Below are 15,890 nucleotides of genomic sequence, written 5' to 3'. Positions count from 1 at the left end.
CTGACTGTTCTAAACTTCGCGAGGGCTCCGTCCAAGGCGCATCCCACGTGGGAGCGCAAGCAGCAGTTTCCTCCTTTGAGCACGCAGTTGCCCTCGACCCCCTGCGCTCCTTCCCCCTTCTGCCTTTTCGCCCTTTCCTCTTTCTGCCTTATCGACCACCGCCCCCCCCGGCTCTTTCCCGCTTGGCGCGCCTTGGCAAGACCCTCACCCGCCATGGGCTGCCGCGCCAATCACAGCGCTGCCTTCAACCGCGTGCTCGTCCTCCCGCTGCTGATTGACGCGCCAAGCCGCCCCGCCTCGAGGCAACAAGCTCGCACCAAGCTCCAGCCGGCCGCTTGGCTTGGCGCCTTGTGCTTGTCCTTTGCTGCCGGTGCGTCGCTGCTTGTCTGCCTCGGACGACCCGTCACTTTTCGCTTTTTCACTCCGTTCGTCGACCGACCTGGATGTGGTCTGGGTGATAGGCAGCCCCGTCCACAATAATAATTATGGTGGTGAATACTAATATCTCCGCGCAAGTCGTGTGCGTGCTTACTCGGAAGAGCCTGGCCTGCACTGGACGTCGATGATGATGCGAGCGATGGCGTTGATACGATGATGCGATGATGCCGGTTCGCCTGCGTCAGAAGGCCAGTGGAAGCCATGGAAGAAGGCCCTGCGCCCCCCGTCCTCCCTCCCCCGTCCAGTCAGAGTCGGCGATGGCATCAGCTCACAGGCGACGGGCGGCCAGCGCTGCTGCTCTGTCGACCACCAGGCAAGGCCAACTCCAGCATGTGCCCGGAGAACGCCGCACGACGCCTCTTTTGCTCTCTAACTGCTGGCTCACTCTGATCACTAACAGCAATGTAATAATCAACCTGCTTCCTGCCAACAGTCACTAACTCCTCCAGTGTTTCCACCCTCCCAACGCCTACCAAACCCTCGGGCGTCTCGCCGCGAACGGGTAAAAATAGACGACTCTCGCACGCCCGATGCAGTGCACCTTGCTGACTCCACCACCACTAAGCATAACCGCTTCCTGCACCACGACGGAGCACTGCTTATAGTACTGACTTTCCACTGCACCCTCGCTGGGTAGCACCAGGACCAGCGTACAAGCACCATGTAACCTGTAACCTGTAACCTGTCAGCCAGCCCTCCATCGCATGCCTGTTGCATCCTTCACACTCTCACACACACCCATAAATATATATATATATATATATATAAACACTGCTCGGTCATCCGCGGTGTTTTTCCAACCAACACTTTACGGAGTTATTTACTCTTTATCTCTTATCCACTTTTTGTCGCTTTCTACCACTTTTCCCTCTCTTATCTTCCCCATCTATTGCCGCAACTCACGCCCAACAACAACCAATAACTGCTGGGTGGTGACATCTTCTCGTCCAGCCTAGCCCCGTCTCTCCTCGTCTCCAGCAGAGGAAAAATAAAAAGGCCCAGGTATCCATCCAAGCCTAGCCTAGCCTAGCTTCTGCAATCTCAAGATAGCCAGAGTTTTATTTTATTTTATTTTTTTTTCGGGCTCCTCGTGCTCCTCGCATCGAAACTGGACTAATTTAAGCGGTATAATACTTACCATTATTCCATGAAATTAATTTCCACTTTCCCACCAACAGGGATGCAGGCTGTGCATGACTCCGGAGCAGATATTAAGCTATTTTTGGCTCTTATTGGCGGAACAACTTAAGGCGACCGAGAAAAATAAAATAAGAGAATAAAAAGTTAGCGGGAACAAAAAAAGCAAAGGTTCGCAACAAACATTCACACATACAAACAACCCCCTGTTTTGCTTTTCTATTTGTCTTTCGGGATGTCGATGGAGATTTTTTGTTGGTTGCAGATGGAGAACTTCGAAGCCACTTTTTTCTTTCTTTTTTTTTTTTTTGCTTCTTTTGCTTCTTTTTTTGGGGTTTGGTCAGGTGGGGAAGGGAGATTGGGGTGCTTAGGTAAGACGGCCAGGCGTTTTTGCGGAGATGGAAGAATAAACGTGCCGGTAAGATACATACAGAGATACCCTTGTCTTATTGGATGGAGATGGTAAGTTTGGTTATAGTAGGTACCATGATGAGTAAGCGTATTTATCCCCTCGACTTTACCAAGTTTGGTATCTCGCTGCTTAGTAAGGTCGGCACAATCACGGGGGCTGTATCTTTTGCGATAATTATCAGGTGATCATTACTCATCACAAACGGACGGAGCCTTCCCGCGGTTCTTGTCTTGACAGGCCGTTTCGTCTCTTCCCTGCTGCCTCCTGCATGCTCCGGTGTAACCAGCCGCATGTCACGGAGTACTTCAGTACTTCCACAAGTGCTGCCTCTTGTGGGATGTCCGGTTGAGCTATCAATACCCCCTCTCAGTTTACTCTCCAGTCAACCCACACACTCTCTCCCTTTTTGTCTCCTGTTGAATTTCCATTGTCAAGTCACTGTCCATCTTCCTGGAGACTCATCCTCCGAGACACCATAAGTCGTTCGTTATCTTCATGCCATGCCGTGCCACGATATGCCACGCCATGCGGAAACGAACCTGTCATCCCCCGGCCGTGCACCCCCAGCGAATGAAGTAGCACTGTACAGTTACCCAAGCGAGTCCAGCAGGTGGATGCCTCCCGTTCTCACGGGTCAGGTCAAAAAAGAGGCTGCTTGTTGCTCCGGCTTTGCCCGGCTCTGTTTCCCCGGCCGAGTAGTTACATCCATGACATGATCTCTCCTTTTCTTGTACAACGAGCAAAACCAGCAAGACAGTCAACTTAACGCCCAGTTTTCATGTCCATCTATCCCACCGCCACAGCCAGATACTACCTACCTACCTGTCTTCTTCCCTCCTCTCACGTTCTTCTTTCATCACCACGTTCTCTTATCACAGAACAACGCAGAGAAAAGCTCCGTCGTCCGTAAAGAAGATGTATCAATCTCGCTTCGCTTCTTGTGCTGACCCCACCTTCTTGCCGAAACAGGCATGGCTTCAAACCTAGCCGCGATCAGATTAGACAAGACAAGAGATTATCAATCTGATAACGAACATGCGCGAGAAAAATTTTCCTTGCTTCAAAGCCTATTTCGCCCCTCGCGGCTGTGTCATTGGCTGGAACTCGTGGAAGAGGACGGAACTGCTCGAGCTAAAGCTGGCTGATTTCACTGATTGATTAGATGAGGACCCTTGCAGTGGGCGCAAGGGGCCCTCCGGGTAGTTAGTTATGGAGCTGCTGCGGTTATTATTTAAAAGACCCAGTTTCTCCCTCTCCCTTCTCGCCGTTGAGAACGACCCTGGTTTTTCGACGTCTACCATTTTTTACTTCCTGTGCTTGTATGTTTTCAATTGAGTCGCGTGAGCTGGGGGCCTGAGTTGAAGACATGGCCGTAGAAGTCGAGGAGAAGATCGCCGCGCCTGCTGATGCCCCGCCCGATTACAAGACGCAGCAGAGTAACGGCCATGTGCCCGCTGCTGATGGGCAGCCGGTGATACTGGGCAAGAAGAGCCCCGGCGTGCTGCGTGTTGAGGTCATTTCCTCGCATATGACGCTCGTGGACCGCATTATTCTCTTCATCGGCATCTTCCTGCTTGCTTATGCTTATGGTCTTGATGGCACGCTGCGGTTTACATTCCAGGTCAGTTTCACGTCGTCGATGTCTATCTAACACTTCACGATAATGCTAAATACTTCATGAGTACAGACATATGCGACTGCGTCGTATAGTTCGCACAGTCTGCTGGCCACCGTCAATGTCCTGCGTGCCGTCATTGCGGCTGCTGCTCAACCCACCGCCGCTAAAATGGCGGATGTCTTTGGCAGAGCGGAAGTCATCTTGTTCACCATTGTCTTCTACGTTATTGGTACGTTGGACATCGGTATTACATATTTAACTCTAGGATTACATACTAACGTGCTACTGCAGGAACCATTGTGGAGGCTACTTCAGACGGCGTCAAGGCGTTCTGTGCCGGTGCAGTGCTGTACCAAGTGAGTTATAGCTTGCTTCCCCCATGATACATCTACTAACACCGTATAGATCGGCTATACATCGATCTTACTCCTGGTTGAAGTCCTCATCGCAGACGTGACCTCGCTTCAAACCCGTCTCTTCTTCTCCTACATCCCAGCAACGCCTTTCCTCGTAAGTCTTCTTCACCTTTTTACCCCAATCCAAGACCCATATTAACTCCCCTCTAGATCAACACCTGGGTCAGTGGAGACATCACCAACGCCGTCATCACTCACTCAACATGGCAATGGGGTATCGGCATGTGGGCAATCATATACCCCGTCAGCGCCATACCCGCCATCACAATCCTGTACATTGTCCAGCGCCGCGCAAAGAAAGCCGGTGCCCTAGACAGCTACAAGACCCCCTTCCAGATCTACGGCGGCAAGAAGATCGTCACCGCCATGTTCTGGCAACTTGACATCGTCGGAGTCATCCTGCTACTAGGCGTGTTCGCCTTGATTCTCGTCCCATTCACCATCGCAGGTGGTGTCGAAACGCAATGGAAGACCGCAAAGGTCATCGCACCGCTCGTCATTGGCATCTTGCTTATCCCCGTCTGGCTCTACTGGGAGTCTACCTGCTTGCATCCCATGGTTCCTTTCAGAGTACGTCTATCTACCATCTCGAATTTGAGCCGAAGGTACCCTTGGCTAACTTGTATGCTTTATAGCTGCTTAAAGACCGTGGTGTGTGGGGCGCGCTTGGAATCGCCATTATGCTTAACACCGCATGGTACATGCAGGGAGATTTCCTTTATACCGTGCTGGTGGTTGCGTTCAACGAGTCCATCAAGAGCGCTACCCGCATCACCTCCATTTACAGCTTTGCTTCCGTCATCACGGGTGTTGCTATGGGTGTCTTCGTTTACTTCTTCCGACGACTCAAGCTTATCATCGTTGCTGGAACGGTGCTGTTCCTGGTTGCTTTTGGCCTTTTGATTTACTACCGTGGTGGATCAGGCTATTCCAGCCATGCAGGTGTCATCGGCGCTCAAGTCTTGCTTGGAATCGGTAAGTGTACCCAACCTATTATGCCATTATGTACTATACATCAGCTAACATCCACCTAGCCGGTGGTATGTTCCCGTATCCTGCCCAAACATCCATCCAAGCCGCTACCAAGCACGAACGTAAGTCATGCACTCCACCGATATCAGCTATACCAGCCCACAACTAACATGTCACAGACGTCGCCGTCATCACTGGTCTGTTCCTGGCCTCGTATAACATCGGCTCAGCCCTAGGAAACACTATCTCAGGCTCGATATGGAACCAAATCCTCCCCCAGGCTTTGATGCAGCGCATATCCAACCAGACCCTCGCGGCAGAAATATACAGTGATCCATTCCCCTTTGCCACCGCCAACCCCATCGGCACCCCTGACCGAGACCATGCCGTCGAAGCATACAAGCATGTCCAGCGCTTGCTGTGTATTGCCGGAATATGTCTCTCGGTGCTACTGATTGCCTTCTCTCTCGTGCTGCGTGATCCTGTGCTTGGAAAAGAGCAGAGTCTTGCGTTTGCGGACAAGGATTCGTCTGACGATGAGAGCTCGGGCGCCGATGCTGCGGCTGTTAAGGTGTAGACGTCCAGTATCTACAGTTTAGATCTGTGCTATCATATCATATATGGATGGAAACTAAAAAAAGGCGATCTTCATATTTGTTTGGATGATACCGCATGTTTATTTAATACACTTTGTTTAATATATCTTCTCTCTCGTCGTTAAATTTCCTTTACCACTAACCAATAACTTTCCTTGCTTGGTTACACGGTTGGTTGTCCGTCTAGCGAGATGCCACGTCTTCTGTTATTTCACGAATAGGAATCTCGCTACACCGCTAGATGAGGCTACCTGGGGTATATCAGCTGTATTCTAGTCGGCTAACAAGCGATCTTACCTTGTCCAGGTACCTCGTTGGATACTCCAGATACTACTCTACAAAATAACCAGCATGAACTCGCACACCCGTGGCTATATCCCTTGCCATCTTCATGATAGAGTATAGTCACTCCAAACTATAAGTACCGTGTTGGATATGCAAGTTACAGGTGACGATGTTTTAGAGTGGTCCGACAACCTTAAATGCAAAAAGTGGGTCCGAAGCCTCGCCTGCGCCAACTATTTAAAGCCTCGAAGTTTCGCATCCGCAGACAAACCTCATAGCTAACACCATCAACACCGACCGGCTCCCTATAGCAGCGACTATATATCCCTATTCTTACCAGGTGGAGATAAATACCCCAGTGCTATAGTATATCATGTGCATAGCTCTGATCTCGACCGCTCATCCGGGCTATCGTCTGATCCTCATCAACAACAGAGACGTACATTCCCCGTACCCACCCAACTCATACATACATCAAAGAATCGCCAACTAACATGTACCCAGGAATACCTCCGACGCCCAACATCAGCCGCAGACTGGTGGGCAGAACCAAACTCCCATGTCTTAGGCTCGCGGGACCTCGCCAGAGAAGTCCACGGGACATGGATGGGAGTGACCAAACAAGGCCGCCTGGCCGTTCTTACAAACTACAGAGAAAATACCCCCGAGTCCGTCGTTGGTCTCCGCAGCAGAGGATCCATTATCAATGGCTTCCTTGTGCTGCCGCCAGACAGCCCCATGACGGCCCAGCAGTACATCGAGGAGCTTGTTGCCGGGGGCGAGGGACAGGCGGCCGGCGGATTCAGTCTTGCATGTGGCGATGTAATGGGGCCGTTGGGTATAGTATCCAACCGTGCTTCGGCGGGCGATGAAATACCCTGGATAGCTACGGGGCGGAACCAGACGGTTGGGCTAAGCAATACGGCGTTTGGGGATCGGTCATGGCCGAAAATTCTGGAGGGCGAGAGGCTGGTGAAGGAAGCGCTGCAGAAGAGCTATGCCAAACAGGAGAGTGAATCGGAGCTTATTGAGCGGTTACTGGGCGTGTTGAGCACGGATACGCTGCCGAGATTACATGATCGTGCCACGTTGGAGGAATATATACCGTTTTTAAGTGAGAGTATCTTCATACCTGCAGTTGGAGATCCGGATGAGGGAGTGGATGCTGTTGTTTCGCATGGTGCGGAGGCACATACGTTGTATCTGAAGGGGATGTACGGGACGCAGAAGCAGACTGTTATTTTGGTTGAGGAGTCAGGGCGGGTGAAGTTTTTTGAACGCACGCTTTATGGGGATGATGCGAGGAAGATTCCAGTTGGGGAGGGAGACAGGGAATTTGAGTTTGTGGTTGAACGGTAGGGTTACTTCGCTTTTTGACTGTGTCTGGGCTGTTTTAATGCTGATTTCTATCTAGAGCTGGAGAGTGAGAGACACAGGCAAAGGCCCATTTATAGACTGGGCTGGCTTTATTGGTATAACTGTATATGAATGAACCTGCATGACTCTAGGCGTTTTGAGCGTTATTCGGTATACATATATATATCTACGGAGTTTCTATCAAATGATTTTTCTCCTAATGCTACCAAAGCATTACATCTTCCTTTTCAACAGCCCCTTGAAGAAATCAAAGCTGTTACTATCACTTTGCAACTGCCAGACCTTCCCCGTTGGCCGGTCCTCCCATCCCAACTCCTCAGCAATCAGAAGTCCATAGTCCCTCGTGATACCCTTGATCTTTGCACGCACTCCGCCCTCGGCCTCTAACGTGACAATCTGGTCCATATGAAGCCAGTTGGAGTAATACATGTCTTCAAACTCCTTGTCGAAGCCAGTGCGGAGGAAGCGGGCATACAACTCTTCGAAGGTGGTAAGGATACGGGCTAGGAGTTTTTCCAGAGACGGAGGTTCTGGGTTTGATGTCGTTTTGAAGGTTTGTAGGAGGGCGTTTAGGGATGTTGTGGGGGCTGGGTTTAGAGCGTTGAGGCCTGCGCCTACCACGGCGATGTATTCGCTTGATGAATAGTGGGCGTTGACGAGGATGCCGCCTATTTTGGTGTATGTTTTGCAGGTTGGATCAGATGGATCCAGGGCGTCTGTAAATGCTGGTTAGCAGGGTATATGCTAAAAAAAATGATTGATTGTTTGATGACATACATATATCGTTTGGCCATTTTAATTTTATTGGTAAGGTGTCGTAACCCTTATCATAGGTCTTGACGCCCTGGACAATTGCCATGGCAACGAGATACTGGATGAAGACTACAGGCGCAGACATGAGCTTGTCGACTGGGTGGTGAACGCAGACGGAGAACATGAGCTGGCCTGGCGGAGAGACCCAGACATTCGAACCACGGCCACGACCGGCAACCTGGACGGTAGCCGTGGCCGTGGTGCCGTTGGGTAGTCTTCGTAGTAGACGGGAGTTTCTTCATCCCTGTTAGTCACACCATGAAGCTGTGTTGGGGGTTTGGCTGATCTGCTCACTTTTCTAAAATGGTATTGGTACTGGTAACGACTTCACCATATAGCATATGCGAGCCAAAGGCCCGGGAGTCCTCTTTCGACTGGTGTCTATACTCCCTCAGGTTCGAGTAAAAGGCATGGTGGTTGAAGTAAGGGGTCGTCTTGGTATCTGGTAGCTCGTCGTTAACCACCAGCCGCTTGACGACGGCGTTATAATCGACTATTCTGTCCTCAACGTCAGTAGCAGCAGCCTCAGTCGTGGTCGACGGAGTGCTTGAGCTTTCTGGCAGTGCCTCTGCAACCTTGTTCATCTTCATGGAGGACGGCCGCTTCTCGAGGATGAAGGTATCATTATCATCCTTGATGTAGTCCTCGCCATCCTCTGTGGTGACGACATCGTCCAGAGAGGACAGAACCTGCAGAGCAGCGCCTGGCTCGAGGGCAGAGAGATGGATCTGAGAGAGGGACGGTACCGTAGCTGTATCCTGGTTGATCTGGAGACCGAGTTTGGCCAGACATGCCTTCAGAAAGTCCGTCCGGAACTTGTCGTCTCTGGCCAGCAGATCCACGACAGAGGAATAGTCAGGGGCCGAAGCCTCGTCTCGGTCCAGGTTCGCAGCAGAGAATCTACCCTCGTTAGCCAAAAATATATCACCATATCGAAATTGTATTGTCGTCTCAGAAATGGTAAAGGTATAGCTCACTCTGGATGAGGCCCAGTCAAGATGGCCGCACCGTCTCCCACCGGACAGTAGACAACGGCCGCCTGGCCCTCGCCCGGGTCAACATGTAGCTTCTCCGTGTAGCTGGCAAGCACTTCTACCCCCTGGTCGGCGTACTTGGGCGCATCGACGAAGACGCCGCCGCCGTTGTAGTAGCACTTGAAGGTATCCGGGACGCTCCCCACGGGCAGCGCAGACCGCGAGACCTGCAGCTCCGCCGCCCTGGCCCCTTCTTCCGAGTGATAGACGAAGCCGGCAAAGGCACATCCTCTTGCTATGCCCGGGAAGAAGGCCAGCTCTCTGTCTCCGACGACCTCGAGCTTCTTGTTGCCGACCTCGAACTCGCACCGCGCGCTGCCGTAGTAGCCGCCCGCGCAGAGGCCGAGATAGCTGCCGCCGCGCTGGACGAACTGCTTGATGCGCCGGTTCCCTTCGCCGTTCAGGGTCCTGCAGTACGGCAGGTCAGCTCCGCCGGGCATCACGAAGAGGGCGCAGGAGGCGGTCCAGGGCTCGCCGACAACCATCTCGCCGGTGACGGGGATGACGGCGTAGTTGGGCGACAGGATGCGGCGCAAGGTGTACAGACACTGCCGCACGGAGTCCACGGTCGTGCCATTGCCTGGAGGCGCCGTCAGAATGTTTTCTCGCCAGTCAGGGTAGGTTTGCGCACCGGAATATACCAGGACGTTGAGTCTCTTGGAGGAGTTCTTCGTCTCCATCTTCTTCTGCCTCTGCCCGAGCAGCCGCAGCGCACGACAGACAGGGCCACCACGATGTCCGGGACGGAGAAGCGGCCGCAGACGGTCCAAGTCGACGACGACGAGCCTGATGACTGGTATTTATCCTCTATTTATCCTTTGTCTGCATCGACTTCACTGTGTTGTGGTGTTTCTTCTGGCTGACCCGCACAGGGACAAGCGAATCTTCAGCACCGGCTGCGCAGGTAGAAACGCCCTGTGGACCGCGATAGATATTGACAACAGTGGCACTGACAGAGACCAGACGAGCAGCTGAAGATGAACGACTGTTACTACGCAAAGAGGGACTGGCGGGCGTGCAGCAAGGAGGTGTGTCTCTTCCTTTCCAGTGTCTCTGAGGGGGATGTTTTTATATTGCTTCTTTGCAGCCCGGAAGGCCACCGAGCAACGCAGCTGCGGCCAGCGGAGGGTTCTTCTCCTGCCGGCACGCTGGATCTGAGGCTGCGATGTCTGTCTTTACGGCGTTTCTGGTTGTTGACGGTGATGCTGACGGCGGTTTTTGTCTACAGATGCAGGCCTTCCGGGAGTGCTGGAAGCGCCACGGCAACGACCAGCGAACCGAGACTCGCGATGCTTAGACCTGTCTCTTCCTCTTGTACCGGCTATATTCTCTCTTCTCTCTGCTCTCTGCTCTCTGGGCTGTACTCTATCTCTCTTTTCCTGTCTTCCTACTGCCTGTATTATTATTATCAATATCAACCAATCGATCACGGGATCTCCAGCTTTTTCTCTTCTTCGGCCTCAAACGCCAACTTGAACGCCAGCCAAAAAGGACATTAACGAAGGAATAAGGAAGAAGGAAGAAATATGGCTTCACGGGCGATGCGCAGGGTGAGCTGGGCCAGCGTGTCTCGTCCATCGACATACTCGAGCCTCGCGGTGAGCTCGCCGGCCTCGCGCCTGATATCGTCTTCCTCCAAGCCGGCGTCAACAGCAGCTTCAAAGCCAACAACAACATACACTCGAAGCACCTCTAGTAACTACCCCAGGAGGACATACAACAGCTACAATAAGGCCCCGTCGTCCTCCCCGTCCTCTTCTTCACCGGCTTCGTCAAGCTCAGCTCCTAAACCCGCCTCCTCGACACCCGCAACTCCAGCTTCATCTTCAGACACATCCTCACCCCCGGCATTCACGACAACACCGACCTCCCACCCGATACAGAACATCACCAAGACAGGCCTTGCAGATGCCCCTCCAGATCTCGTGCTGGAGCCCGCAAACGTGCCCAATGGCCACGTCGACTGGACTCGCTCATACCACGGCTTAAGCGCCGAGCCGTTCTCAAAGGAAGCTGCTGCGGTCCTGCTTGCACCTGTTGATCCAGACGATGTCGAGATCAAGCCTGATGGGATAGTGTACTTGCCTGAAATCAAGTACAGGCGTATACTCAACAAGGCGTTTGGGCCAGGCGGGTGGGGTCTTGTACCGCGCAGTGAGAGCATAGTTACAGGCAAGACAGTAACAAGAGAATACGCTCTTGTCGCCCATGGACGGTAAGTCTGACATCCTTCCATTATATCTACTGGTGATGAATGATACTGACAAGCTGCAGGCTTGTATCTGTATCCCGCGGTGAGCAAGACTACTTCAGTCCAGACGGCATACCTACTGCCACGGAAGGGTGCAAGTCCAACGCGATGATGAGATGCTGCAAGGACCTCGGGGTTGCGAGCGAGCTGTGGGATCCCCGCTGGATCCGCAAGTTCAAGGCAAACTATGCAAAGGACGTGTTTGTCGAGCACATGGTGAGCAAGAAGAAGTCGAAGATCTGGATACGCAAGGACGACGAGGTCATGTACCCCTGGAAGAAGACATAGGCGGTGGTGTAGTGTAGTGTATTATAGCTGGTAGCATGCATGCGTGTATAATAGGATAGACAAAACTCATCTACAGATCGCTGGTATTTTTTTTCTTTTTTCGGTGTAGATGGCAATGTGCTTTGCTCAAGCTGTGAGCAGTATGTACAGCCGTGGATAGATGTAGGTATATGTACACAAGTGGGTCATCCATGTATCCAGCCAGCTAAAGTCCCAAATAAATAAATGCAAGAAAAGTAGCCGTAGACAGGTAAGAAATAAAGAAAGTAAGATCCGTCCATGCGAAGACATCCCGGGTAAGGAGAGCTTTTTTTGGTGACACCGAACACCATGCGCCGTAACAGTGAAAATAAAACATCAAATAATCAACAAGAAGGAGAATAGATATGTTAAATGGGTAGGTAGATCAAGTACTTGAGTTGGTACTCGGCTCCGTACTCGGGTTAGTAGTTGTGGTAGTACCTGTACCTGCGTTGGCGGTGGTAGCGGTAGTGGTATTGGGGACAGGGACAGGGGGAGCGTCGGCCTCCCCGTGCGGCCTGGTGCGTATACGGAAGCGCTCGACGAAGCGGGCAGAGAGCCGGTTGCGTCGTCGTTCCTCTGCATTTGCGTGTCTGGACCGTAGATTACGAGCATGCTGGAGCATGGCCTCGTCGCCTCCGGCTTCGGTGGAAGTACCTCCCGTCGAGGCACGGGCATTTCTGATCCTGTCTCTTTCCCTGGCATCAATGGCAGGGTCCCCTTCGATGCCGGTGATGGTATCGTGATGCTGTTGCTGTTCCTGTGCATCCGGGTTGAGATTTATTCGGCTATCAGGCTGTTAGTATATATGTAGACATACACAAGTAAAATGTAGAGGTAGACGTACCAGAGAGGACAGGTGCCGGAGACGTCGACGAGCCATGGATCGACGCACTCTGGGTGGAAGGAGTGGTTGCATGGCAGGAGACGGACGTCCTGGCCACGAACGAACTCGTCCGTGCAGATGGGACAGGTAGTAGATGGTTCTCGCTCAGAAGTTGCTGAGCCGGCAGCTGAGCCTGACGGAGACGCAGAGCGAGGTTGCTGCTGCTGCTGCTGCTCTACCGGGACATTCGCTGTAGATAGTGCTGGTGCAGGTGCACCAACATCTGTATTAGCAACAGCCTCTGTCTGTTCTGGATTCTGTTGCTGAGACTCTGGCCGGGTATGGGGATGGGCATCGTCACCGAGCTCGACGTCATGCTGCTTCGAGCGCTGCTCTCTGTCCTCGCCGAACTTGACGATGGGCAACGTATCCAGCATGGCCCTGGCAATCCCCTTTGCTCGACTCTGCCTGGCTCTACCGGGCACATTGCGAGGCCCGTAGCGATCCGGATGGCGGTGCGCACGGATGGCACCGGTCACGATGACTGCTAGAAACAGGAGGGTGATGATGCCGGTGACAGTGTAGAGGATGATCATGGCGGTGTTGCGGGTGGTTTCGACTCCGTTGTTGCGCGGGTCTCCCTGGTGCGGCCGCGAGGGCTGGGGGTCTTCCTGCAGCGACTGGGCGGCCGTGACGGGCCCGGCGGTCGAGATGGTCGCATTATGGCGCTCGGTCGAGGTGAGCAGGGCGTTGGCGAGCTCCGGGTCACGCAGCGAGAAGATGGTCTTGTAGGTGGTGGCCGGGTCCTCGTCGTGGTCGGCCTCGTAGTCGCAGCGCACGGCGTGGGTGGTGTACAGCAGGATGGCGGCGGGACGGCGGGAGGCGGCGAGAAGGGAGCCCAGGGTGTCGTTTGGGTCGATGTTGCCCGGGTAGTCGTCCGGGTCGCAGGAGAGATACGCAATGTCCGTCTCCTTGAGCCGCTGGACGTTCCTGTGGCTCACGATGACCAGCCGGCCCACGATGCGAAGGCCCTGCGCCGCAGTCAGTATAACTATACAGAACTATGCAGACGGCACACGACACCAACGCCGCCGCCGCTGCCGCCGCCACAACACCACCACAGCAGCACGACGGCGGCAGCAGAAGACGAAGACGAAGAAGAAAAGAAGGAGATCACCTTGAGAGAGTCATCGGGGGCGTAGAGGTTCGATGTCGACGGGTAGAGATGCAGCTTCACGCGGTCGTCGTAGGGCTCCGGGTCGAGGTCGAGCGAGTACAGCGGGCTGCCGACCTGCAGCTGGCCGCGGGTGTCGAGCGGCGTGATCGTCTGGGCGGCGGCGAGTGCTAGGCTGAGCCCGAGGGCGAGGAGCCGCCAGAGGGAGGCCATGCTGGGGACATGAGAGTGAGAGGTGGAAGTTGAGGTTGAAGATGTGAGAAGTTGAGGTTGCAGAAGTGAAGTTGAGGAAGTGAAGGTTGGAGATGAGACGATCGACGGCGACGCAAGATGAAACCCGGATGTCTCGCGGGCGACCCGGCGGTACTTCGAGGTACTTTGGATGCTCTCTCCAGTCGGCTGATATGTAGACCCCCTGCTGACGCTCCAGAAGATGTTTGCTGCTTGCTTGCGATTGCTATGCGAGGCGATCGGCTGTTACTGCTCGCTCGCTGCGGGCGCTGGTGGTTGGGCAGCGCTTCTCCAGCCGAGCAGCGAGATCGCCTTCTTGCGCGCCGCCTGGCCTCGTATTCCGCATCCTTTTCTCCTCTCGCGCTGCATTAGCGGCTGATCTTCCTGCTGGAGACGTCAGCGGCCAACGGGAGATGCGATAACTATGTACAGTCCGTGGAGAGACGTGGCCGTGGAGGCTGGCGATCAATCGAAGGCTCAATGGACTGATACAAGATACATACCCGAGATACCCAGAGAAGAGAGAGAGAGAGAGAGAGAGAAGAAAGGCAGAAGACAGAGAGCTTCATCTTGATTCAACTCGCTCGATGTTGTTTGAGTCGATTTGGTTGTCGATATTGACTACCTGATGGCACATTTATACCCTATCTTCATATCTACAAGGACCGATTTAAGAACGAGATCAGATTGAGGAGAGACCGAGAAGACTCAGATGATGCTGGCAGAGACCAAGCAGTGATGCCTTGCAAGCATCTATAGAGTAGTAGCAGTGGCTGCTGCGATGGTAGAGATGATCCTTTATTGATATCAATATATTTGAGAGACAAAAGAAGCAGCAGAAGAAGACAAGAGACATTATATACTGCTATATACAATCAGTAGGAGGCTGCATTTTATATCAAAAAGGTCTGGTTATGTGTTCTATAGTCCATTAGACAGTTATCTGGTGGTGATACTCCGTAGTTGCCGGCGGAAAAGCGGAATATCCAACCTCAACTAAACACTCGACGATGATCAATTGAACAAACGACTCGGATAGATACAGAAGAGATGCACACCTGGTACAGAATGTCCAGATATACCCAGAGAAGACAGAAAGACGGACATCTAACTGGACAGACCAGACGTTGAAGGTCCTTGTCGACCGTGTTGCTGACGCCCTCGCAGTTGGACGAGCTGTAGATGTCGCAGATGCCGCTGGTCGACCAGCCAGAGACATACAGACGGCCGTCTAGTAGTCTATCAGCATGCCCGATACCGACTAAGATCAAGAGAAGAGAATACATACCATTGGAGATGAGGTTAGTGCAGATGGACCAGGTCGCGTCGACGGGTCAGCAGTCCTTTTTGCCTAGTTACCTGCCTGCACACCTGGAGGCGGGTGTCTTCACAGACAGAGACGGAGAGTATAACTACTGATCAGCACCGTGGTGACGGCAGAGATTCATCTTGATTTAACCTGCTTGATATCGATTGATTTCGATTGAGTTGACTTGGTTGTTGGTATTGACAACCTGATAGGGATGGTGAGCCATCTATATCAACATATTACAAGGGCCGAGTTAAGGACAAGATCAGATCTAGAAGAGACCGAGAATGCGCAGATAATACAGGCAGAGGCTGAGGAGTGGTGTCTTCTTACGCCAGTCCAGCTTCTCGCTCTGGTCCCTGAGCAGTCATCTTCTAACTGACCCCCTCCCCCAAGTCTTACTACAAGGACTCCAGCTTATATCAACATCTTAAGCATAATTTAAGGGCTGTTATCCACAAGTACTGATGCAACGGTGCCTTTCGTATCCCTAAGCCAAGCGGGAGCGGAATAAAAAGTCGATCTCGTATTGAGAAATCCAGCACTGCCTTCTTACCCGCCCTGCGTACGGAGTACGCCCTGACAAGAGCCAAAGACAGACCAGACCGGACACACTTGGAGATCAGGTTCCAGCAACAGTCAAAACGATGGCAGTTCAAGTCGTATCACAAAAGTCGAGCCGCAGTGCTGAT

The 15,890-nt window shown here is 52.8% G+C and overlaps 5 protein-coding genes across 5 annotated transcripts; 3 read left to right on the top strand and 2 right to left on the bottom strand.

The window, feature by feature from the left end:
* Window positions 1–3,353: 3,353 nt before the first annotated feature.
* On the top strand, window positions 3,354–5,570 carry ARB_05150 (MFS siderochrome iron transporter MirB; the record flags this gene model as incomplete). The annotated part of the gene is made up of 7 exons (XM_003016811.1): window positions 3,354–3,608; window positions 3,675–3,834; window positions 3,897–3,961; window positions 4,011–4,115; window positions 4,172–4,591; window positions 4,657–4,996; window positions 5,173–5,570. The coding sequence occupies 7 exons, from the start codon at window positions 3,354–3,356 to the stop codon at window positions 5,568–5,570; spliced, it is 1,743 nt and encodes a 580-aa protein (XP_003016857.1).
* Window positions 5,571–6,024: 454 nt separating this feature from the next.
* ARB_05149 (DUF833 domain protein) lies at window positions 6,025–7,233 on the top strand (the record flags this gene model as incomplete). Its single annotated transcript, XM_003016810.1, has 2 exons — window positions 6,025–6,080; window positions 6,186–7,233. The coding sequence occupies 2 exons, from the start codon at window positions 6,025–6,027 to the stop codon at window positions 7,231–7,233; spliced, it is 1,104 nt and encodes a 367-aa protein (XP_003016856.1).
* Window positions 7,234–7,464: 231 nt separating this feature from the next.
* Window positions 7,465–9,778, bottom strand: ARB_05148 (uncharacterized protein; the record flags this gene model as incomplete). The annotated part of the gene is made up of 4 exons (XM_003016809.1): window positions 7,465–7,967; window positions 8,029–8,300; window positions 8,359–8,964; window positions 9,042–9,778. The coding sequence occupies 4 exons, from the start codon at window positions 9,776–9,778 to the stop codon at window positions 7,465–7,467; spliced, it is 2,118 nt and encodes a 705-aa protein (XP_003016855.1).
* Window positions 9,779–10,639: 861 nt separating this feature from the next.
* On the top strand, window positions 10,640–11,637 carry ARB_05147 (uncharacterized protein; the record flags this gene model as incomplete). The annotated part of the gene is made up of 2 exons (XM_003016808.1): window positions 10,640–11,313; window positions 11,373–11,637. 2 exons carry the CDS (start codon window positions 10,640–10,642, stop codon window positions 11,635–11,637), a joined length of 939 nt encoding a protein of 312 aa, XP_003016854.1.
* A 406-nt stretch (window positions 11,638–12,043) lies between these two features.
* Window positions 12,044–14,458, bottom strand: ARB_05146 (RING finger domain protein, putative; the record flags this gene model as incomplete). Its single annotated transcript, XM_003016807.1, has 5 exons — window positions 12,044–12,446; window positions 12,479–13,464; window positions 13,563–14,115; window positions 14,140–14,276; window positions 14,393–14,458. 5 exons carry the CDS (start codon window positions 14,456–14,458, stop codon window positions 12,044–12,046), a joined length of 2,145 nt encoding a protein of 714 aa, XP_003016853.1.
* Window positions 14,459–15,890: the final 1,432 nt, after the last annotated feature.

The sequence above is a fragment of the Trichophyton benhamiae genome (assembly GCF_000151125.1).
Source record: "Trichophyton benhamiae CBS 112371 chromosome Unknown contig01989.5, whole genome shotgun sequence".
Classification (NCBI taxonomy): Eukaryota; Fungi; Ascomycota; class Eurotiomycetes; order Onygenales; family Arthrodermataceae; genus Trichophyton; species Trichophyton benhamiae.
The sequence above is the reverse complement of the archived record's forward strand: the minus strand, read 5'-3'. Positions and strand labels throughout refer to the sequence as shown.